The sequence below is a fragment of the Perognathus longimembris genome, chromosome 1 (genome assembly GCF_023159225.1).
Source record: "Perognathus longimembris pacificus isolate PPM17 chromosome 1, ASM2315922v1, whole genome shotgun sequence".
In the NCBI taxonomy this organism is placed as follows: Eukaryota; Metazoa; Chordata; class Mammalia; order Rodentia; family Heteromyidae; genus Perognathus; species Perognathus longimembris.
Window position 1 is genome coordinate 16,915,095 of NC_063161.1, and position 23,868 is coordinate 16,938,962.

Genomic DNA, 23,868 nt, shown 5'->3' on the forward strand with positions numbered 1-23,868 from the left:
TTATGGCCCAGGCTGGCCTAGGCCCATAATCCTCCCAATCAATGCCTCATAAGTAACTGGGATTACAGGCCTGAGCCACCAGCGCACAGCTGAACGGAGCTTTTCAAACATAGGGTATGAAAGTACAGTAGGAAAACATGAAAACATGACAGGGACTTGCTCATAGCTCAATCTAGCTAAAACACAGGACAAGCAGAAAGAACAGCAGAGAAAAACCATTAGAAAGGTATTAAAAGAAACAGCCTGGATAAGGGACAAGGTAACAAACAGTACAAGAAATGTATCCAATGCCTAACGTATGAAACTGTAACCTCTCTGTACATCAGTTTGATAATAAAAACTTAAAAAAAAAAAAAAAGAAACAGCCTGGAGGACCTAACAAGGTATATAAACAGACAAGTCCAGAAGAATAAAAATGTAAGGGAATTTTACAAATACAAGTATGCAGATTAGTAACATTCTGGTCTAGTTTTAATCTGGTGAATGTGCAATAATAAAAAGATCTCTCTCGCTCTGTGTGTGTGTGTGTGTGTGTGTGTGTGTGTGTGTGTGTGTGTGTGTGTGTGTGTATGCCAGTCCTGGGGCTTGAACTCAGTGCCTAGGCCTTATCCCTGAGCTTTTTTGCTCAAGGCTAGCATTCTACCACATAAGCCACAGCCTCACTTCTCGTTTTTTTGGTGGTTAGTTGGAGATAAAGAGTCTCATGGGCTTTCCTGCCCAGGCTGGCTTTGAATCTGGATCCTTAGATCTCAGCTTCCTGAGTCACTAGAATTACAAGCATGAGCCACCAGCATTTAGCCAAAAATCTTTTTAAACTTATTTTTTATTTAAATTTTTTAATTATCTTTAATCATTTTTCAAAGGAGCTTAAATTCAGTATATCAATTTGAGTACAATGCTTTTTGTTGTTGTTGTTAGTCATACAGTTTGAACTCTGGGCCTAGGCACTGTCCCTGGCTCTACCACTTGAGCCACAATACCACTTCCAATTTTCTGGTGATTAATCTGAGGTAAGAGTCTCACAGAGTTTCCTACCCGGACTGGGTTTGAACCATGATCCTCAGATCTCAGCCTCCAGAGCAGCTAGGATTACAGGCATGAGCTACCAGCACCTGGTCTTGAATACAATCCTTCTTGATCAATGTCACCCTTCCATCATTCTCTCCCAACTCCACCCATCCCCTCAAGTTACCTTGTTAAAACATTAAAAATGGATAAGATATTCTGAGCATGAAGATTAAATGCAACTTATATTTCTAAAAATAATCTTTTTCTAAAAATATTTCTAGAAATTATTCTCCTGGTAGCTGAGAATACTTTCAAGCAGGTCATAAAACCTTATGAATTTAACTTTATATAGCATACAACGTCTCAACAGAATTTCATCAGATGCAGTTCAGTTTCATCTATTTCAAAGACATATGGAGAAGAAAAAAATGTGACTATTCCACTGAGTTTCACAGCTAATAAAGGAGCATCATGGGAGCCTACAATAAAAGCTGCTGTTCAGAAGCCAAATTTCATCTCGATCATACATCTTCACAGGACTCAAAAAGACATAAAAACACCTTTTTTCCCCAAAACAGCTTTTAATAGCATACTTAATTAAATATTTCCATTGTAAGAAATATATACACTAAAGTGAACTGAACACCTCAGGGGGGGACAGGGGGAGGGGGGAGGGGGGAGGGGGGTATGAGGGACAAGGTAACGAACAGTACAAGAAATGTATCCAATGCCTAACGTGTGAAACTGTAACCTCTCTGTACATCAGTTTTATAATAAAAACTTTAAAATATATATATATATATATACACACACTAAATAAAAGCTGAGTAAGAACCTGAGGCCCTGGAATTGAAGTCCTGGGGGTGGAGGATGGGGGGGGGGGGAAGTCATAGTACTTTATAAGCATGCCATAGGAAGGTAAGTATTGAAAGAAACATCTAAAAGCTAAAAGTGATGTTTCTGAAAAATAAGAAATGGGAGGATGATCTATTTTTAATAAGCCTTGAATTGCTGTTTGCATTTTGAAGTGTGTATATTAGAGCTTTAACAAAATTGAGTGAACTGGACACAGTGGCCCACTCTGACAGCCTAACTACTTGGGAGAGGAAGTAGAGGAGGATGGTTTCAGGCCAAGTGGGGCAAAAAATTCATTAGACTGCCATCAACCAATAAAAGCTGGATGTGTAATGCACATCTGTCATTATAGTTATGCAATTAGTATAAACTGGAGGATCACACTTCAGGCTAGCCTGAGTATATACATAAAACCCTATTCAAAAATTGTCTAAGGGGCTGGGGATATAGCCTAGTGGCAAGAGTGCCTGCCTCGGATACACGAGGCCCTAGGTTCGATTCCCCAGCACCACATATACAGAAAACGGCCAGAAGCGGCGCTGTGGCTCAAGTGGCAGAGTGCTAGCCTTGAGCGGGAAGAAGCCAGGGACAGTGCTCAGGCCCTGAGTCCAAGGCCCAGGACTGGCCAAAAAAAAAAAAAAAAATTGTCTAAAGGGGCTGGGGATATGGCCTAGTGGCAAGAATGCTTGCCTCATATACATGAAGCCCTGGGTTCAATTCCTCAGCACCACATATATAGAAAAGGCCAGAAGTGGCGCTGTGGCTCAAGTGGCAGAGTGCTAGCCTTGAGCAAAAGAAGCCAAGGACAGTGCTCAAGCCCTGAGTCCAAGCCCCAGGACTGGTTAAAAAAAAAAAAGTCTAAAGTAAAAGAGGTGGAGAGTCTGCCTAGCAAGTATAAGACCCTGAATTTAAATCTCAGTATTGCCCCCCCCAAAAAAAAAGGAAGGGAAGGAAGGGGAAAGGGAGGGAGGGGGAGGAAGAAAGGAGGAAGGGAGGGAAAAAAAGTAAATTAAGTGAATTTTAAAAAACTAGTAAGTTTATGGCCTCCTTCATTTTGACAAATTATTTTTTTCTCACAAATTTTATCCATTAAGCATTAGAAGAGAATGAAATTGTTCAAATTAAATTTTATTAATGTAAAAAGAAAATACATAAATGTGGCAACAAATATGTCTATTAATGCAAACACAAAGGTAAGAAGAATTCAAATGAATCCTTGGCTTTCACACTGTCTCTCTCATGCACACACGCACACACACACACACACAAGGTTTTCCTCTAAGCTGGTGTGCATTATCCGAATGTATACCCAAAATAGTCTATTTAAGATACAGACCAATTTTAGGCACAATCAAGTATTCTTTTGCAAAAGTCTTCTTTCATTCCTTTCTATAATAGTGCCTAGCTTAGAAGTGCATCTGATCTCTTACCTGAATTGCAGAGTCATCAGAACTGGAAATAAGGGTCTTCCCATCAGCTGTGAACTGGATGTGCCGTACTGCTTTCTTGTGCTCAATTCTGGATCGGAACACTCTGTTGTTTAGAAGTTCTAAAATCTTCAAAGTAGAAAAACCACAAAATATCAATGCAAGGAAGTTCAGTAATGTCTGTATTAAAAGTGAACAATGTAAAACTGAAAGACATAGATTTCCATGTCTTAGTGTCTTCAATGTGAATACACACAAATATATGTGCATATACATACATACATACATACATACATACATACATACATACATACAAGTATACACATATGCACAATATCTTAAAACCAAGCATTTACTGGAAGGGCTAGATGGCAGTAGGAACCCATGGTCAGACCTTCTGAATACTCAACTACCCTCATCCAACAGGTGGCAGTCTGGGCTTAGCCTCCTAAAAGAAAATGACATTTGTGATGGATGAGAAAGAAAAAAGGAAAGAATCCTGGCTGAGACAGGCAAGCTCTTCACAATTCAACACAAGAGATAAGGAAGCTAAAGGAAGACCAGGAAGACAGGTAAGGGAATAAAAAGATATAAGCAGGTGGGGGGACAGTACAATGGCAGATTTAAGAGGGATAAAGATGAATATGCGAAATTGAGGTTGAGAAAGTAACACAAATTCAAAAAGAGATGATCAAAATGAACTCATACTACAAGAATAAACATGTTTCTTTGCCCTAAGTAAAATGTTCACTTAAGGAAAATACAGATGATACTGTAACAGGAGAGTCTAGAAATTTAAACCTAAGCCACATATCTGAAAGAAAAAAAAAAAAGAGGCTGCTTAGGAAGCAAAAGGGAAAGTCTGTGAATGGGAGCCTTCCTAAATGAACAGATAGGCAATCTCAGCCGCTCAGGGGAAGGCAGAGTAGCACAAGGATGAAAACATAGGCTTGGAGACCTAGGCTGGAATATTAGCTCTGCATTTTCAAAAACTTGCAGAAATTAAAAGTAATAATAGCTGATATCCAGGATGTTGTAAGACTTCAATGAAAGCATCTGGCTCAATTGCACAGTGTATGGGCATCTTGGTTAATGCATGTGAAATTTCCTTTTTTTGTTGTGCCAGATTGGGGTTGAATCTCAAGGCCTGGGTGCTATCATTTAGCTTTGTAGCTTAAGGCTAGAGGGTACTGTGCTACCATTTGAGCCACAGCTCTACTTCCAGCTTTTTGGTGGTTAATTGCAGATAAGCAACTCATGCTTTCCTGCCTGAGTTAATTTCAAATCATGATCCTCAGATCTCAACCTCCTGAGGAGCTATGATTATAGGTGTAAGCAAGCAAATTTCTACTTTATAGGTGAAAAATAGATTAAAATTAGTGAGGCACTAGTGGCTCATGTCTGTAATCCTAACTACTCAGGAGGCTAAAATCTGAGGATCAATTTTCAAACTTAGCCTAGACAGAAAAGTCTATGAGATTCTCTTCTCCAATAAACCACCAGAAAGCTGGAAGTAGAGCTGGCTCAAGTAGTATGGCATCATATCATCCTTGAGGGATAATGTTACTAATGGACAGTGTCCAGACCCTGAGTTCAAGCCCCATCACTAGCAATTAAAAAAGAAAAAAGAAAGAAAAAAAAAACAATGTGCTGGGTTGATGCCAACGTACAGCAAAAAGGAGAAGCAAAATCCCTTTCAGAATAATAATGCATAACACTGAGAGATGAGCCTGCAAGGAAGACAAAGGTTTTCCTGTATATGTAAAATCATCCTACTCAAAAAAACAGCCATAATATATCACCCATCTTGTTAATAAAATTTTCAAATAATGAAGTTTAAAAAGTAAGGTGTTAACTCTGAATTCAAGCCACAGTAATCACAGAAAAGTTCTAACAGCATTGGCATCACTGCTTCCTCTTCTGGATATAATGGGGCAATTGGACTGGAGAGTATTTGCATGATTCCTAATTTTAAAAATGAACCACAGTAAAATAAATATTAATAAATTAAGAAATAACTTCCAGGGGCTGGGAATATGGCCTAGTGACAAGAGTGTTTGCCTCTTATACATGAAGCCCTGGGTTCCATTCCCCAGCACCACATATATAGAAAATGGCCAGAAGGGGCGCTGTGGCTCAAGTGGCAGAGTGCTAGCCTTGAGCAAAAAGAAGCCAGGGACAGTGCTCAGGCCCTGAGTCCAAGGCCCACGATTGGCAAAAAAAAAAAGAAAAAGAAATAACTTCCAAAGTCTAGGTGAGAAAAAGTGAGTACAAACCAATGTTCTTTAAAGAACTTTATACAGCTGAGGGAAAAACGGAGAGAGTGAGGGAAGGGGTGAGATTGTCCAAAAAGAAATGTGACAGGGCTGGGGATATGGCCTAGTGGCAAGAGAGCTTGCCTCGTATACATGAGGCCCTGGGTTCGATTCCCCAGCACCACATATACAGAAAACGGCCAGAAGTGGCGCTGTGGCTCAAGTGGCAGAGTGCTAGCCTTGAGCAAAAGGAAGCCAGGGACAGTGCTCAGGCCCTGAGTCCAAGGCCCAGGACTGGCCAAAAAAAAAAAAAAAAAAAAAAAAAGAAATGTGACTTACATACCTATAACCATTCTGTATATCACCTTTATGATAACAATTAAAAAATTAAAAAAGAAATTATACATCTAGGAAAAATATGCTTTTGTTATGCATTTTCAATGTGATGAAGACAATACTTTTATCCAAAATGATTTTAATTTTTTACATACACACACACACACACACACACACACACACACACACACATATTGCCTTTAACTTTGTTGTTCCTATTTGGGCATTTTAGATAAGTTAAAGATTTCAGGTGGTAAAATGATATACTTCTAACACCAAAGATAGCGAAGCAAGGACTGGTGGAACAGGCAAGCAAAGGCAGCCTGTACATACTCAACAAGGCTTAATGGTACCAAAATGGAAACCACTTACACTCCACACAGCTGAGCTTCTAAGGAGGTGGAAAAAAAAGGCTTTTGTATTTAAGTAGAGGATAAGGAAACAACTAGGTAGAAGAAAAAGAACCCAAAAAAGCATGAGAAATAGTGGTAAAGGCAATCTGAAAAATGTATAACCAATCAGATAAGATGATCTATATGGAATAATGGTGGATCGTAGAAAAATTTATTTGTAATAAATACAATCCTGAACCTATAATTAACTTTTAATAAGTAACTACTGCATGCTTCTGAAGACCAGAAGTGAATACCTCAATGGCTCCATCTTCATCTCCAAATGCAATGTACTGAAGATTTGGACTTAAACAACAACAGCTAACTTGAGCTTCAGTCAGGTAATCGATCTGACCTGTTTTTCCATTAATGAGCTAATAAAAAAAAATCAGACACAGTCATTAGGTTGTAAGACAATTTTTCTTGTCCTTTAGAACAGAGGCTTTCCAATTGAACAAATAAAATAAAACACAGAGAATAACCAACAAGCGTTCCCAGGACAGCATAGCCCTATCTAGTTCAGCATCTGTACTTAGCACTTTATGCTTTCATTTCATTTCATTTTGTGGTTCAAATACATTTTCATAAAAATAAAACAAGCTTTAAAAGGTTTAAAAAGCAGCTGCTGCACCACCACCTGAGATCCATCTGTCTGGTTTATAATCCCATAGCTAGCTCCACACCCTATCTTCCATTTCTTCACAAAGCCTATTTTTAAAAGGTTATCTTTGTTAAAATGCACTTGTCTAATATTTTTCAGAGGGTTGTTGGGAAAAAGGGCTAAGACAGAAATGAGACAAAAACACAACTCTAAATTAAAATGAACTTTTATGTTCTCCAAATTACAATAAAATTAAAATTCTTTCCTCTTCTGGAGGGGTATCAAAAGACCCTGTAAGAATAACTAAGATTAAGAGTACTCGATTTCCTAACTTGTACCAATGTTATTTTTTTGAAATCCCCCTGAAAAAGATAGCTTATCACTCAACTAAAACATGAGTTCTAGGATAATATTTCTCAATTGCTAGATATTTCTGAGTATCATAACCTAAAATCTTCAATTGTTTCTTAACATGACTTAAGCAGTGAAATTTAAGGCACAAAGATTACAAGGTGAATCAATGACAGAAAGTTTTCCTTTAGAACATTTTACCCAGCAGTTTCTGGTCTGTTAGATACTTAAAATAAAGACTGAGCTACAAAAAAAAAAAAGCAACTGAGTACCTTTTTGAAAATTTGATTGTAAGAGCTCATTTAAGTAGCAACTAAACAAATACTTTGTTTGCTTTACTGGAACTATTATTTGTTAGTTTATCTTCAAAACTCTCCAATGTCCAAAGATGTAGCTAAACTTAGGCTTTTAACATCAAATAACTTTATAAGTCCTTCTGAATGAAAAGTTGCACAAACTTAATGAAGCAAATACAAGCACGGGCATACTGAACTTGAAAAAGAAAGTACAATGAAAATATATCAAGCAGAAATCCAGTTAGTAAGGAATTCACACTTGATTTGATTTTCAAATTCATCCAAGAAATACAAAGCATTGTGACTGATATATTGTGGATGAGAGTAAAATTTGTAAAATGCAAAGCAGGTCATATTTAGGAATGTCTCAACAGCTTAATTCTGACTCCCACTGCAGATGAGGACAAGTTCCTATACTATAAAGAACTAATCTCCAGTTGTTTGTCTTCTGAATAGGTTCTACCTTTTCCTTACAACCAGAACACAGCCTGTTAAAGATGCAAAGAGCCTTCTTGGTGAAGAAAGTGAGGCTCAGAGAAGCGATGCCACTTATTCAACACCACAGAACTAGTTGGTGATAAAGTCTGAACTCATACTAGGCCTCCTTACTTTCTTATCTTACCCTCACACATGTTCTTGCTCCCTATTGTTCAGTAACTAAACTGCGAAAAACCAGATTCAAAATGGTGCAATGTCAACTGTCACTGCTAAAATATTCCCCTAGGAATTAATAAGAGCACTTCCAGGACACCAGGGTATAGTTTAGGGGTAGTGCACTAGTATGGGTGAGGCTGTCAGTTTGATCCCAAACACCATCAAAAGAAGGAAGGAAAGAAGTAGAAAGGAAGAGGAGGGACAGAGAGAGGGAAGAAGGGAGATAGGAAGAGAGGGAAGAAAAATAAGATACTTTCATAACCCATCTGATTTTTAAAAATTCTACTTCTATTTGTGTTCTAAGACTGAATAAAAGGCTCTAAATAAATACAGTATACAAAAAGTAGTTAGGAAGTGGCACTGTTGCTCAAAGTGTAGAATGCTAGCTTTGAGCAAAAGAACTCAGGGACAGTGCACCTAGGCCCAGAGTTCAAGCCCCCCACAACCAACAATAACAAAAAATTACTTCTGGGCACCAATGGCTCATACTTGTAATCTTCGCTACTTAGGAGGCTAAGATCTGAGGATCACTGTTTGAAGCCAGCCAGAACAGGAAGGTCTGTGAGTCTCTCATCTCCAATTAACCACCAGAAAACTGTAAGTGGTGCTGTAGCTCAAAGTGCTAAAGCATTAGCCTTGAGTGAGAAAGCTCAGGGATAGGGCCAGACCCTGAGTTCAAGTCCTACAACCAACAACGACGACAAAAAAGTAGTTTACAGAATCATTAGCCTTCAGCTATGTCAATGTTTGTCCCTCCCAATCCTATGTCTCGCAGATAATCAGCAGGACAAGGGGGAATGTCTCACTAATTCACATAAAAGCTACACTAGCCCCTGCCCTTTTCCACCTTCTGTCCTTACCATATCTCTCTACCACTACTCATCATCATCTTACATGGCTTACTACTCAGCTGTTTCCCATAGGCTGGCCACCATGAAGACAGTCTCTGCATTCAACTTTCCATGAGGTATTTGTGTTCTTCCTATAATGCTATCACTACTTCTAGGACTTCTCTATCAGGCAGTGCCAACTATACTATACTTCCATTCTGAAGATTTTTGTTGTTTTTATTAAGGTTGTTGTTGTTGTTGTTGTATGTGGGGCTTGAACTCTGGGCCTGAGCACTGTCCCTGATCCTCTTTGTGCTCAAGGCTAGCACTCTACCACTTGAGCCACAGTGTCACTTCCATGGTTAATTGGAGAGAAGAGCCTCATAGGGACTTTGCTGCCCAGGCTGGTTTTATTCATTTTATTCAGCCACTAATCCAGTGATGCTGACCTGCTGTTGAATGTCAATGCTCTCCTTAGGGATTCTCTTGTCTCTCTTACCACTACTCAGCACTACTAAACACTGTCCTTCTACCAATGGGACTCCAGTCAGTAGAGATTCCCTTATGTGTCCTATTCTTTATTTGAGGAAAGGAGGACAGCAGCCTAGAGTATGGAGAAGTTCTTTTGATGTTATAACACAACCCTTTCCTTCTTAAGGATTAATAAGCATTCAACAAATATTCATAGGACAATGTGTGAGTAAACAAATGAAACATGTATGCTTCAGATATAAAGTCTAGCTCACTCCATCTCAGTTGGGAAGATTCAGACATGTCTAAATACTATTGTAAACAAGTTTGTGGTATTCTTAAGATTTCATACAAATCAAGGAAGGAGATCATAGATAGCAACCAGAAAGGAACAAGGTAAAGTGGGATAGTTCCCAATTTAATTCTAAATATTGCCATATTTAACCATAGGGCTTATGTTCCATTTATTCAACATATATCTGTTGAGCACATATTAAGACTATATAATTATGCCTGATCCAAAGTTCAAAAGAAACAAGAAAAATTGTAAGTTCAACCAAAACAATATTCCAATTATTTTCTAAAAAAAAAAAACTCACTTGTAGATGCTGTCTATTGTCAACTGCAAGGATCATTGCTTCATTTTCTTGAAACATAACATCCACTTCTTGCTTTAACACTATAGCTGAGTTCTCACATACCTTCTTTGTTTCCCAGACCTGAGTAAGAGATGAAAAAACTAAAGTAACTATACTAGTCTATCCCCTGAAATAATGTAAAAACAAGTCTTAGTGCTAAAGTAAAATAACAAGCTATGATTCACAGTTAAAATGTCCATGCTATGCTTTCGGTTGTTAGATTATAATTCAACAATAAATATTTGTTAACTTCTATAAGTATAAAGCAGTTAGTATTAGGAGTTGTGGCCTCTACAGCCCAAATGTTTCTGCATGAATTCTAGTTCTACATAAAGCTATAACTTTGGGCAGGTTACTACACACAACACTACTTCGAAGGAAAAAACCCCTGCTGCTTCTCAAATTACTTGATACCAGTCTACAACAAGATAATAAGAAGCTGGCACCAGAATATAAATGAACTATATCAACAAGCAGTCTATGACACTGGGTTTAGTGACAGAGCTCACTGTTTTTAACAAGACCTCCTTGGTGAAAGATTTATATACTAGCTCAAGCTTGATACATTAGCTAGCAATGGCCTTTCAGAGATTTTTCTGGCCTATGCCTATCTCAGCTGCAAAAGAACTATATAAAAATTAATAAATTAATACATACACAATATGCTGCACAATGTCTAATAAACAGTATGTAGTAAATAAGTTTTGACCATGATTTGTATAAAACACTGAATTAGACACTACAGGCACCTGAGTTCCTGGACTCCAAGAGCCATATATAATTCTAAACTTGTGAATAAATCACTGAACCAGTAGAGCACTAAAGTGTACAATAAATCAAATCAGTACTGAAAGCCAGAATTTGATTAAGCACCATAAAAAAAACTGACATAGAATTTCATGGCATTAAGGAAAAGAGACATTTTCTGAATGAGGAAAGTTTGACGGGACTGCAGGATGGTTAAGTAAGAAATTTGCAATAAAAGAAGCCATTTAAGCAAAAGACTTAAAAGAAGCAAGGTGTTTGAGAAAATATAAGCAGTCCATGTAGGTTACCTGGAAAATAAACTGAAAGACAGACTGGAACCAAAGAAGAATATCCTATGAAGTTTATAAGTGTGTATTTGCCTTGGTAAACATAAGAGGGGGAAGGAGGGAATCTGATTAAACAAAAATGACATATTAGGAATCACTCAATGGTCAATGCTCAACAGGCATAAGGCCCTGGCTTTAATTTTTAGCACACATGTATGTACATACATGCACACAGAGATAGACATGATGCTGGAAAAATATCTTTAAAGCAACGTAGAAAAAAGGAGAAATGAAGGGCTGGGGATGTGGCTTAGTGGTAAAGTGCTTGCCTAGCATGCCTGAAGCCCTGGGTTCAATTCCTCAGCACCACATAAACAGAAAAAGCTGGAAGTGGCGCTGTGGCTCAAGCGGTAGAGTGCTAGCCTTGAGCAAAATAGAAGCCAGGGACAGTGCTCAGGCCCTGATTTCAAGCCCCAAGACTGGCAAAAAAAAAGAAAAAAGGAGCTGTGGCAGAGTCTCATATGAGAGAAGCAACAGGTACAAGGAATAAGGACCTGAATCTCAAAGTAATAGGAAGAGCAGAGTAGAGATAAACAATAAAAAAATGCAAAGGTAGAATCTGTAAAAATTAGCAAGTAATTACATGTGGGAATTCAGGATACAGCAAGAGTAAAAAACTATGCTCAGAAATCAAATGTAATGCATGTCAATTTAATCAATGGACTTCCCATAGCACCTGGCCCAGGGTAACAAATGAACTTGTCTGAATGAATGAGACTGTTGTAAGCCATATAACTGCATTTTTCCAGAATGAATATGAATTTAGTAGCTGCCTATTTTACTTTCCCAAAGACTGTCATCAATTTCTTAATCTGTGGACGGTTTAGCTCATTATTAATAAGTATTTAAAATGAAAACCAGTATTTCTCACCCTAATTGTTTGGTCATCAGAAGATGTCAAAAAGGATGATCCATCGGGGGAAAACATCACACCATGAACCCAACTTAAATGTCCTCTGCAATCAGCTACCTTTAAGCAGGAGTCTATATTCCACAACTATGGAATAAACAGAATGCAGGAAATTACACTCATAAGCATTTTAAATATAGAAAGAATGCTGACAATAGCAAGAATGATCCAGCAATACTACTTCCACAAATACAGCCCCCAAGCACACTATCAACAATACAAAATCACTTATGAAGAAAATTATTTATTGTACAATTATTTTTTTAATAGCAGAAAACTGGAAAGAACCCAAATGACCATATGGGAGTAGCTCAGTGGTTGTGTGCATGCTTAGCAAGCATAAAGTCTTGTGTTCAATCCCCATGACCCAAAAGACTGTATCATACATAAGGAAAATGCCTTGGAAGCCGCATGAAAAACAACTGAATGAGCTACAGTTGATCACATAATACAACAATATGCAAAATTAAACAGGGAAAAAAAACTGTTAACTAAGATACACAGTTAACAAAAAAGCAAACAGATGAGTGTATAGAGTATACACCCTATACCTTTTATAGGAGTTGGAAATATAAATGTCAATATATAGAGATGGATATATATGCATAAACATTTGCTTATATAAGCAAAAAGTAATATTGCTACCTATGGAGTAGGAAAAATGAATGGGACAAGAAGGGATAAGGATAACTGTGAGCTTTCTGTGGCTATAATTTATTATAAAACTTTGGTTTGGGATCATGAAAATGTTTTATGTATTTAAAAAAATAAACCTAAAAAATAATGAGATGAACATAAGCAGCTTTCACATGCAATTTTTCACTACTTCCATCATCTAACTTTCATTTGAACTGATTGCAAAATCCTACAATAAATGAATGCACTAATGATAGCATATATACACTTCTCTTGTTATTTGTGCCCATTACAAATTGTTGATGTCTCCCATCAGTCTGGCTGTATTTTGTCCTGAATTCTGCTATACATTACTTATATATTCCAGTCTAATGAAGTACCATGTGTGCCTGAGTTCTTCTCATTACACTATGAATTACAGACCTACTTTATGACTTCAGGACTAACACGGACAAAACAAGTACTTTATCACATATCCAATAGTTTTCATTCAGTGAATTCTATGGTTATAAAATAATCATATGAAATTTCCTCTGCCTTATCTCTAGAGTCAATGCTGGGATATATGAAGCTAAAAGCCAGAAACGAAAATGATTACACAACTGAAAAATCTCCCTTGAGAATCCTTCTCTTTATTTCATCCTTGTTCTCTGAGCCTCCACAAAGCCAAGTATCTACATTTTAAGAAGAAAGACAGTTCTTAGAGCTAAGGATAATAGAGGGTAAAAACCTTAAAAGTGACCAGAAAAGCTGCCAAAATCCTGACAAAACCCGGAGGGGAAACACAAGTCACATCTTCTTTGAGTATCTACAAGGAAGGTTCAAGGTGTCCTAGCAGAACTAACTAAAGCTTCTGGTTCAAGGATTCTACCCAAGAGAATACTACCCCCACACCCTACTTCTTTACACCGGATTGAGGGGATTGACGTTCTTTAAACTCACTTGCCTCTGTTTGCAACAGAAAGGTTTTCAGCATGGAAACCTTGCGCCTCATTGAACTCTGTCCCTAAGAATTAGGTGAAAGAACCTATAGAGCTTACTCCTCTCATCTCTTACTTCCACACTGAAGAGTAAATTCAGCCAATTCTCTTAAAAACTGTTGGAATAAGCACATAACACTGAAGAAGAGCCATTTTATTTACTAGTGCCTGGCAATGACAGTACTATGTTACCAATTTGAAATATATCTTCCATCTTATCCTATTCAGTAGTATAAGAATATGAACTGACCATTCGCCTTTTTTTTTCTGTGCCAGTTCTGGAGCTTGAACTCAAGAACCTGAGCTTTTTTGCTCAAGAACAGTTCTCTATCACTTGAACCACAGCTCCTCTTCTGGGTTTTTGAAGGTTAATTGGAGATAAGTCTCCCAGACTTTCCTGCCTAACTATGAACCTCAATCCTCAGATCTCAGCCTCTTGAGGAGCTAGGATTACAGGGGTGAGCTACAGGTACCCAGCTCATCATTTTTTTTCTTTTTTAAAAATTGTTATTGTAGGGGCTGGGGATATAGCCTAGTGGCAAGAGTGCCTGCCTCGGATACACGAGGCCCTAGGTTCGATTCCCCAGCACCACATATACAGAAAACGGCCAGAAGCGGCGCTGTGGCTCAAGTGGCAGAGTGCTAGCCTTGAGCGGGAAGAAGCCAGGGACAGTGCTCAGGCCCTGAGTCCAAGGCCCAGGACTGGCCAAAAAAAAAAAAAAAATTGTTATTGTAATTATGTTGTACCGATGGGTTAGTTACATAACCAGTCCCAGGGCTTGAACTCAGGGCCTGAGCACTGTTCCTGAGCTTCTTTTGATCAAGGCTAGTGCTCTACCACTTGAGCCACAGCACCACTTCTGGCTTTTTCTGTGTATGTGGTACAGAGGAATCGAACTCAGGACTTCATGCATGCAAGCAAGCACTCTACCAGTAAGTCACCGTCCCAGCTCAGTACATTTTTGAACAGTGTAAAAAGACAAGTGTCCGTGCCTATATTGTTTAAGAGATGGCATATTTTGGCCTAGGAAACCTGTGGTCATTACAGTGTTTTCCCAGACTCCTGCACACTCCAGACAGGCTTGGGTGAATGGTACTTTCATTTCCTGTCATACTGCCAAATCAAGCCTTCAATCACTGCTAAGATAATAAATATGGCTATCTAGTTTGGTATCCTGAGGCTACAGGTCATTAATCTATGAAGAAAATACTGTATAGTTTCTCAAGCAAGCATTTTATTCCCTATCGACCTTAGATATCTGGAGACTTAAACTTACTGAATAAACTCAACTACTCACCTCCACACAGTATTGGGACAGGGCCACCACTGCTAAATGGTTCTGAGGGGAAAAGTCACAGTACTGGATGGTGCTGTGATGGCCTGTATGGATTTCTGCCAAGACGCCACTGGTATGGATGTCAAAAAGCTGCCAACATAAACAGAGATACTAATGAAGGTAAAATATTTTAACCGATAAACCAGAGTCAATAAAAAGAAAATATTGAAAGATGGGAACCAGTGGTTCATAACTGTAATCCTAGCTCTCAGAAGGCTGAGATCTGAGGATAGAGGTTTGAAGCCAGACCAGACAGAAAAGTCTATGAGACTCTCAGCTCCAATTAACTACTAAAAATCCAGAAGTAGAGCAGTAGCTCAAGCAGTAAAGTGCTAGCCTTGAGCAGAAAAGCTTAGGGAAGGAACCCAGGCCCTGAGTTCAAGTCCTAGTACTAATAGACACACAAAAATAACAGTATTAGGAAAATTGAAAGCATACATTGACTGGCATAAACATTTTTACTTTATCTGAGTCTATGCCATGCCTTGAAGGAAGAGTCTATCCCAGGTAGTACACAAAACAGAATATTAAAGAAACATTGAGGGGCTGGGGATATAGCCTAGTGGCAAGAGTGCCTGCCTCGGATACACGAGGCCCTAGGTTCGATTCCCCAGCACCACATATACAGAAAACGGCCAGAAGCGGCGCTGTGGCTCAAGTGGCAGAGTGCTAGCCTTGAGCGGGAAGAAGCCAGGGACAGTGCTCAGGCCCTGAGTCCAAGGCCCAGGACTGGCCAAAAAACAAAAAAAAAAAAAAAAAAAGAAACATTGGGAGGAGGAGGAGATGAAAGGGGTGATTGAGATGCCTTGTACACATGAAAACGAGGAAGCTGGAACATGTATGGTGGGAGAAGGGAGGACTTCAAAGAGAGGGTAAACAGATGAATAGAGGAAAGGTGAAGAATGCTCACCCTCTCAATTTACCTCGTTTCATTTTCACATACATATTCAACATACATATGTGGGAAAGGGGAGAATGATGAAAGGGTGACGTTGGTCAAGAGACATTGTTTTCACAAACTGACATGTTGAACTCAAACTCTTTCATATAATAATTACTTTAGGATAATAAAAAGTAAAATAAATTGGAATGTTAAGTTGAAGCCCTTTTGTACAACTATTTATTTTATTTTTGGTCAGTTGTGGGGCTTAAACTCTGGGCCTGGGCACTGTCCCTGAGCCCTTCAGCTCAAGACTAGCACTCTACCACTTAAGCCACAGTGCCACTTCTGGTTTTTCAGTGGTTAATTGGAGATAAGAGTCTCACAGACTTTCCTGCCCACGCTGGCTCTGAACCGAGATCCTCAGATCTCAGCCTTCTGAGTAGCTAGGATTACAGGTGTGAACTACCAGCACCCAACTTGTACAGCTATTTAAAGAAAACAGCTTTAAAAAGATAAGCTAGAACCAAATTGAATCTAATTTTTTGGTTTTGGCCAGTGGTGGACTTGAGCTCAGGGCATGGACACTGTCTTTTAGCTTCTTTTGCTCAAGGCTAGCACTCTTATCACCTGAGCTACAGTACCTCTTCTAGCTTTGTTTGTTTATGTGGTCCTGAGGAATCAAACCCAGGGCTTCATGCATGCTAGGCAAGCACTGTACCACTAAGCCACATTCCCAGCCATAAATTTATTTTTTAAATGTCTCAAATCCAATATAAAACGTAAGTCCTATAAAACTACCATTATTACTGATAATCATAAATAATATATCTCAACATACACATACTTTAATAATATGGCTCATCTTGACACATATTTTATATAAAGGAAAATTCATCACAAATTCTCTCTCAAGCTGGCCTAGGGAAAAATGAAATCTTTGTGAATAAATGAATGGACTAGCCAAATTAATAAACAAAGCAGTTCTACCTAAGGCTTGTTTATTCAAAAGAGAAAATGCACCTTCATAAATGAAGATGACCAAAATAATGTAGAGCAAAAGCTTGCTAAAATGAATTAACTCAATCATTTCTATTTCTCTCTAAAGCTACCAAATTACTCCATTATGACCAATCATTTTCTCAATTTTGAGCCCCCCTACAAACCTTACTTTTTTTAGTAATACACCTTCTTCAATTTTTGAAAGGTTTTTAAAGTGAATATGTGCTGCAGTTTTTGTTCCAAATGGCAAAATGGTTTCAACAGTGAAGTGTGTATGTGCATACAGTATGTTGATATAATCTACCAGTTATTTAGGACTGGGGCACAGTCCTCAAGAAGAAAATAAAGGCTCCAAGTGGGAGCCATGGAGAGGACACAGAGTCCTGAGAGCAAGTGCAGGTGGTAAGGAGCATAGCAGCAGAGCTAACAACAAGGACCAGGAACTCATAAACGCTTGCTGGGACAGGTATTCTTATAAAGTAAGCACTAAGAGAAAATGAAAAAAAAATTCTGGCAAATGTAGAATATGAAGTTATCCAATCATAAATAGCAAAAGAGAAAAGACATAAAGACAGGAATAAATAAACAATACCAAAGTGTGGAGAGAAACAAAAGTGAAGAAGGAAAAAACAGAATAAGAAATTAGGATCTGCATGAAACGATGATTATTGTAGGTCAATTTTATTCCAACATGCAAAATAGGGAGCTAGCTTGTAGATTTTTTAAATAATAAGCATTTCCAGCAGTATAAAATTTATATTTCTTTTCCACAAAAACAGACTTTTTTAGTCTTTAAAAAAAAATAAAAATAAATCCTTCCTTAGCCAGGATTCAGTGGTTCATACCTTTAATACTAGCTACTCAGGAGGCTGAGAGCTGAGGATCATTAGTTAAAGCTAGCCCAAGCAGGATTTTATCTCCAATTAACCACCAAGAACCCAGAAGAAGAGCTGTGGCTCAAGTGATAGAATGCAAGGCTTGAGCGAAAAAGCTCAGGGACAGTACCCAGGCCTTGAGTTCAAGCCCCCAAGACCAACAACAACAACAATAAAAAAAAACTTTCCCTCAAAAGTGCAAATCCTGATTTCAAATCCCAATACTGGAAAGAAAGAAAGAAAGAGGGGAGGGGAGGGGAGAGAAGAAGGGAGGGAAGGACAATGCTTTCCCTCGACATCACTGATCATTAGAAAAATACAAACAAACCACAATGAAATACCACTTTCTGGCTATAATTTTGAAAATGGAAAATAACAAGTGTTATCAAGAACACCATAAATCTGGAACCCTCATGCTTTGCTAGTAGGAATATAAAATGGTTCGGTTTAATAGTTCTTCAAAACACTAAATACATATTTACCATATGACCCATCAGTTCTACTCACAGGTATTAGAAACATTAAAAGCAGGGACTCAAACAGACGCTTGTATTACAGTATTTTACAGTACATTACAGTATTATTCATAATAGCCCAAAGGTGGAAATAAGCCAAGAATCCATATACAAATGAGTAAATAAAACAGGATGCACACACAGGCCATGATAGGACACTATCCTGTCATAAACAGAAATGCAGTTCTGATATATGCTACAACACGGATGGACCTTGAAAATACTATTTGCAATCAAATGTAGATCAGTAGTGTACGATTTCACTTATATGAAATATCCAGTATATGCAAATTCATAAATTATGTTACAGGTTACCAGGGGTTGAGGTATTACCAGGAGATGAGCATTTTTTAACTAATGGTTGTGAAGTTTCTGTTTGGGATTACAAAAAAATTTTACAAGTATATAGTGGTAATGGGTAGACAATATTATAAATACAATAAATATCACTGGACTGGACATTTTTAAAAGGGCTAAAATGAGGCTGGAGTATAGCTCAAGTGATACACCATTGCCTAACAAGTACTTGACCCAGAGTTCAAACCCCCAATACCACATAAGAAAAGGTTAAAATAGAAGAATTTACAGTAGATTTTACCACAACAAAATTTAATAATTTTTCAAATCTTGCAAATGCAATGATTTCTTTCTTGCTCTTATTGAATTTAACAACTTTAAGAGGATATTAACAGCAAAAGGACATATTTTTCTCTAAGCTTTGTGTCCTTAGAAGGGTATGACTCTACAGGCAACCAAAGTTCTACACCAATCACACATAGCCCCTCAGTGAGTTTTTACATAACTATACTGTAAAGTTAATTATGCCTTTAAAAATCATAACATCAGCTGGGCACAGGTGGCTCCTGCCTGTAATTCTAGCTAATCAGGAGGGTGAGACCTGAGAATCACAGTTCAAAGCAAGCCTAAGCAGAAAAGCCCATGAGATTCTTATCTCCAATAAACTACTCAGAAAAAGCCAGAAGTGGCACTGTGGCTCAGGTGGTACAGTGCTAGCCTTGAGCACAGGGAACTCAGGGACAGAGCCCAGTCTCTGAGTTTAAGCCCTACGATTGTGAAATTCATTTCCAATTAAGAAAACTGGAAGTGGTCCTATGGCTCAAAGAGGTAGAGCACTAGTCTTGAGTGAAAAAAGCTTAGGCCCTCAGTTTGATCCCTATGAACTACCAAAAAAAAAAAAAAAAAAAAAAGAGGGGGGGGAAGGAAAGAATTAAAAAGGGGCTCAATAGCAGAGCACTTGCCTAACAAGTATAAAGTCCTGAGTTCAATGTCTGGTACAGGGGGGAAAAAGGTGGAAGATATATTCTTCTTACTCTTTTTATGTCTTTTTCATTTCTTTTATGAAAACATCACAATATGGTTCAGTTGTTAATGAATGTTTATCTCTATTAGACTCACCACATTATAAAATCTCAGGGATTAAAAAGTACTTTGAAAAATCACTAAAGTTCAATATATTTGAAACCAGTTTTTAAAAGAGTGATGCAGTGATGTAAGCCAAGCTCAAAGAGACAAACCACACATTGTTTCTCTCCTATGAGGAAGCTAGAGCTAAAATATACTGGGACATGATAAATTATACACAATTCTAGGCATCCACACACAGTAAGATATTCTTAGGGGAGGAAGGCAAAGGCACAATGACTACATGCCTTTAATCATATAAAATAACATTTATTAAAATGAACTCCAGGGCTGGGAATATGGCCTAGTGGCAAGAGTGCTTGCCTCTAATACATGAAGCCCTGGGTTCGATTGCCCAGCACCACATATATAGAAAATGGCCAGAAGTGGCGCTCTGGCTCAAGTGGCAGAGTGCTAACCTTGAGCAAAAGAAAAAAAAACAAAAAAAAGCAGCCAGGGACAATGCTCAGGCTAAGGCCCAAGACTGGCAAAAAAGAAAAAAAAGAACTCCAGGAAATGGAATTTTTTTTTTCTTTGTTCTTTTCTTTTCTTTTGTCTGGTTTGTTCATTTAAGGGGAGCACAGAAATAGAGGGGCAAATGGAAAACAAATGTAGCAGGAGTATTTACTAGATACTATACTGAAAATGAACTATACAACTTGTGGGTGGGGATGGGAGAGAAAAATTGGGAGTAAAGGAAGAAGTGATATTATCCAAAAAGAAATGTACTCTTAGCCAGGCACCAGGGGCTCACACCTGTAACCTTAGCTACTCAGGAGGCTGAGATCTGAGGATCACCGTTCAAAGCCAGCTCAGGCAGGAAAGTCTATGAGACACTTATCTCCAACAAAATACTCCGAAAAAGCTGCAAGTGGAGCTGTGACTCAAGTGGTAGAGCACTAGCCTTGAACAAAAGGCTCAGAGACAGCACCCAGGCCCTGAGTTCAAGCCCCAGTAATGGAAAAAAAAAAAAAAAGAAATGTACTCTTTACCTAACTCATGTAATCTGTAATACCCTGTTCATCATCATTATAATAACAATAAAAAAAAGTAAAAATTTTAAAGAGCTATGCAGAAAGTCTTCATGTTTTAAGTAATTCAAAGAATGCTGACTCAACCTCTCCAAGTGTTTCTGTACTGCAGGACTACCCTACTTGTTAAATGTGCCTCGTGTTGTATGCCTTTCACAGAGAAAGCAGAACAAGCTGCTTCCCAGATCTGTGGGACCGTGAAGTCTTCCGGCTCACAGGCCTTCCATATCCCCTAGAGTATGCTTCTGAAGAACTGCATTCTGGGAATCCTGTCCCAGATCACACAGCTAGACTTCATAGTATCAGAAGACAGTGGAAAATACAAACATCATTAGAAGTCTTCATTTTCTTTAACTCAGACTAAATTTGTTCTAAAAATTCTAATACTCACAAAGATTTTGTTTTTTGCTGCAACCATTATCCTAGCACCATCAGCAGACCAGGAACAACATTTCACTATGACTTCCATATCTTCTTGAGAATCTTCTGAATTTAGGAAGAAGTGTTTCACATTAATGCTTTTCCTCTCATTTGCTGATCTCACATCCCAAAGCTTCAAATAAAAAAAAAGAATTTTAACCAAAATTTTGTTTTACTCTTAACTCATACTTCTAGAATCCCAACAGATTAAATGTCAAATAAGTTACTCTACTTAATGAATTCTTTTTAACCTATGCAAGACTGTAGGTCTTTTAAATTAAGTACTTCAGTTTCATCCAGCATCTTCTTGAAAGGAAAAAGTTACAAGTATTGCCCAAAATGTAGAAGGCAGAATGTAAAATTAGAGAGGAAGTTAACAAGAGTCTTGTATGGTGTGGAGGAGGGCAAGATTAGGTGTTGACAGTCATTGGAGTGAGGAAGAAAGAGGAGAGGAAGACTCAACTTGCTGCTGCTGCCCTCTGCTGGCCCACACAGTGTGTTCCACATGTCTTGCATGTGGAAGTAGCTGGAAGATTACAGTACAGGCCCCATCCACACCACATTATAACCAGCAGAGCTGCCAGCAAGTAAAGAAGTCCTTGAAACTAAAAACAGGTAGGCTAAAAGGAAGTAAGCTCTATGTATGCTTGGTGGGGCTAAGTAGTGCTATGAAACTGGCTTTTGAGAATGGGCCACAAAATACTCTAACTTCATTCTAAGTAGACCTACTTGAACAGTACAAAAAACAAAGGCCTTCATAAAAATAGACCTTGGACTGGAGTGTCTCAAAGTCAAGCACTTGCCTAGCAAGGATGAGGCAAAAAAAAAAAAAAGAAGAGGAAAAAATCTTTATTCTCCCAGAATCAAAGAATAAAATAATGATAATGGCTACCATGCCCAGACCAAGAATTAGCCAGGGAGGAAAGAAGAGGAAAAAAACAACTTGCTTCTCAAGCTTTACCTCAGTATCCAAAGCATAGCTCCCAGGTAAAATCTGACCTGCCTGGTCAGGCACATCATTCACTCATTCATTCATTCATCAATTTATTGGTGGTACTTAACCCAGAAAATCAAGCATTCTCCCACTTGATGCACACACCCCTAAACTATTTGAATTTGTTTTCTTTCTTTTTCTAGGCTGGCCTTAAATTCCAGATCCTCCCATATCTGCCTTCCAGGAAGCATGTACTATCCACCTGGCTTTTAATTCTTTGAGTTTAGAGAGATATTACATGTTCTATTGAAACATGGCAGAAAAGCAACACTTTCCCCCTTGCAACAACTATGGATAAACTGCATAATATAAGACATCTCAGAGAATAAAACAGCCCAAGGCCAGACATTGGTGGCTTATGCCTGTAGTCTTAGCTACTCAGGAGGCTCAGATCTGAGGATCCAAGTTCAAAGTCAGCCCAGGCAGGCAGAAAAGCTTGTGAGACTTTTTTTTTTTTTTGGGGGGGGGGGTTGGTCATGAAGCTTGAACTCAGGACCTGGGCCCTGTCTCAGCTTTTGCACTTAAGGCTAACACTCTACCACTTTGAGCCAGCCACAGTACCACTTCCATTTTTCTGGTGGTTGATTGGAGATAAGAATCTCATGGACTTTCCTGCCTGATCTGGCTTCAAACCATGATCCTCAGATCTCAGCCTTCTGAGTAGCTAGGATTACAGGTGTGAACCACTGGCACCCAGGCCTGTGAGACTCTTAGCTCCAAATAACTACCCCCCACTAAAAAGCTAGAAGTGGGCCTGTGGCTCAAGCGATAGAACACTAGCCTTGAGCACAAAAGGTCAAGGACAGTGACCAGGCCCTGAGTTCAAGCCTCAGGACCAGCACAAAAAAAAAATCTAAAGAGAAAAATAAACCATAAATGCCTGTATTACCACCCAGAATTTAATCATACCACCCAGAATACTTGAGAAATCATGCCTGTTTCCCTATCAGTAGGAAAAATAAAATCACAGTACTTGGATTTAAGACAGATAAAGAAAGCTAACAATCTAATTTCATTATACCTGCCTACACTACATCTGCTTCTGGACTGGACTTTAGCAACTAGCCAAGCAGTGATAAAATCTCACATATCAACAAACAGTACAAGAAATGTATCCAATACCTAATGTATGAAACTGTAACCTCTCTGTACATCAGTTTGACAATAAAAATTTTAAAAAATAAAAAAATTCTCACATATCAAGTGATAGTATAAACTATCCCAGCATTTCATTTTGTGCAGATCATTGTACTATATATCTAAAGTCCCTGTGCCCTTGTATACTTTAAATGACAATCTTTACACAAAACTCACATTTTGAAATGGTTACCATCAAGGCCCCAAAGACACCTGCTTATTAATATGATGTCTTTCAAAATGCTTAGAAAATTACAGAGCTACTGGGGCAGAAAATAATTTTACAGTCTTCATCCTCTCATGGTAAAAGCTTTAGAAGATTATGACCTTGAAATGCTGTTATCTAACATTATTTTGCAGGACCTCTGCTTACTACATGTCACATGTCAGTGCAAACCAGAGATACTAGCTTCATAGCACTGTGGGAAAGCCAACATAATCATAGGCTCTCCAGAGTATAGAAATGTCAGCCCCTGCTGCTAGTGACACTCACACTTGAATATAAAAATCAAAACCTGTTC

At 38.4% G+C, this 23,868-nt stretch overlaps 1 protein-coding gene across 2 annotated transcripts in view; it reads right to left on the bottom strand.

The window, feature by feature from the left end:
• Nucleotides 1-23,868, bottom strand: part of Apaf1 (apoptotic peptidase activating factor 1) — a 77,582-nt gene that overhangs the window by 13,034 nt on the left and 40,680 nt on the right. For both annotated transcript variants that reach the window (XM_048357661.1, XM_048357656.1), the window contains exons 17-22: nt 21,188-21,349; nt 15,033-15,161; nt 12,080-12,205; nt 10,076-10,195; nt 6,531-6,647; nt 3,294-3,419 (exon numbers count right to left, since the gene is read on the bottom strand). In XM_048357661.1, coding sequence (XP_048213618.1) covers nt 3,294-3,419; nt 6,531-6,647; nt 10,076-10,195; nt 12,080-12,205; nt 15,033-15,161; nt 21,188-21,349 — 780 coding nt within the window. The remainder of the gene's footprint in view (nt 1-3,293; nt 3,420-6,530; nt 6,648-10,075; nt 10,196-12,079; nt 12,206-15,032; nt 15,162-21,187; nt 21,350-23,868) is intronic.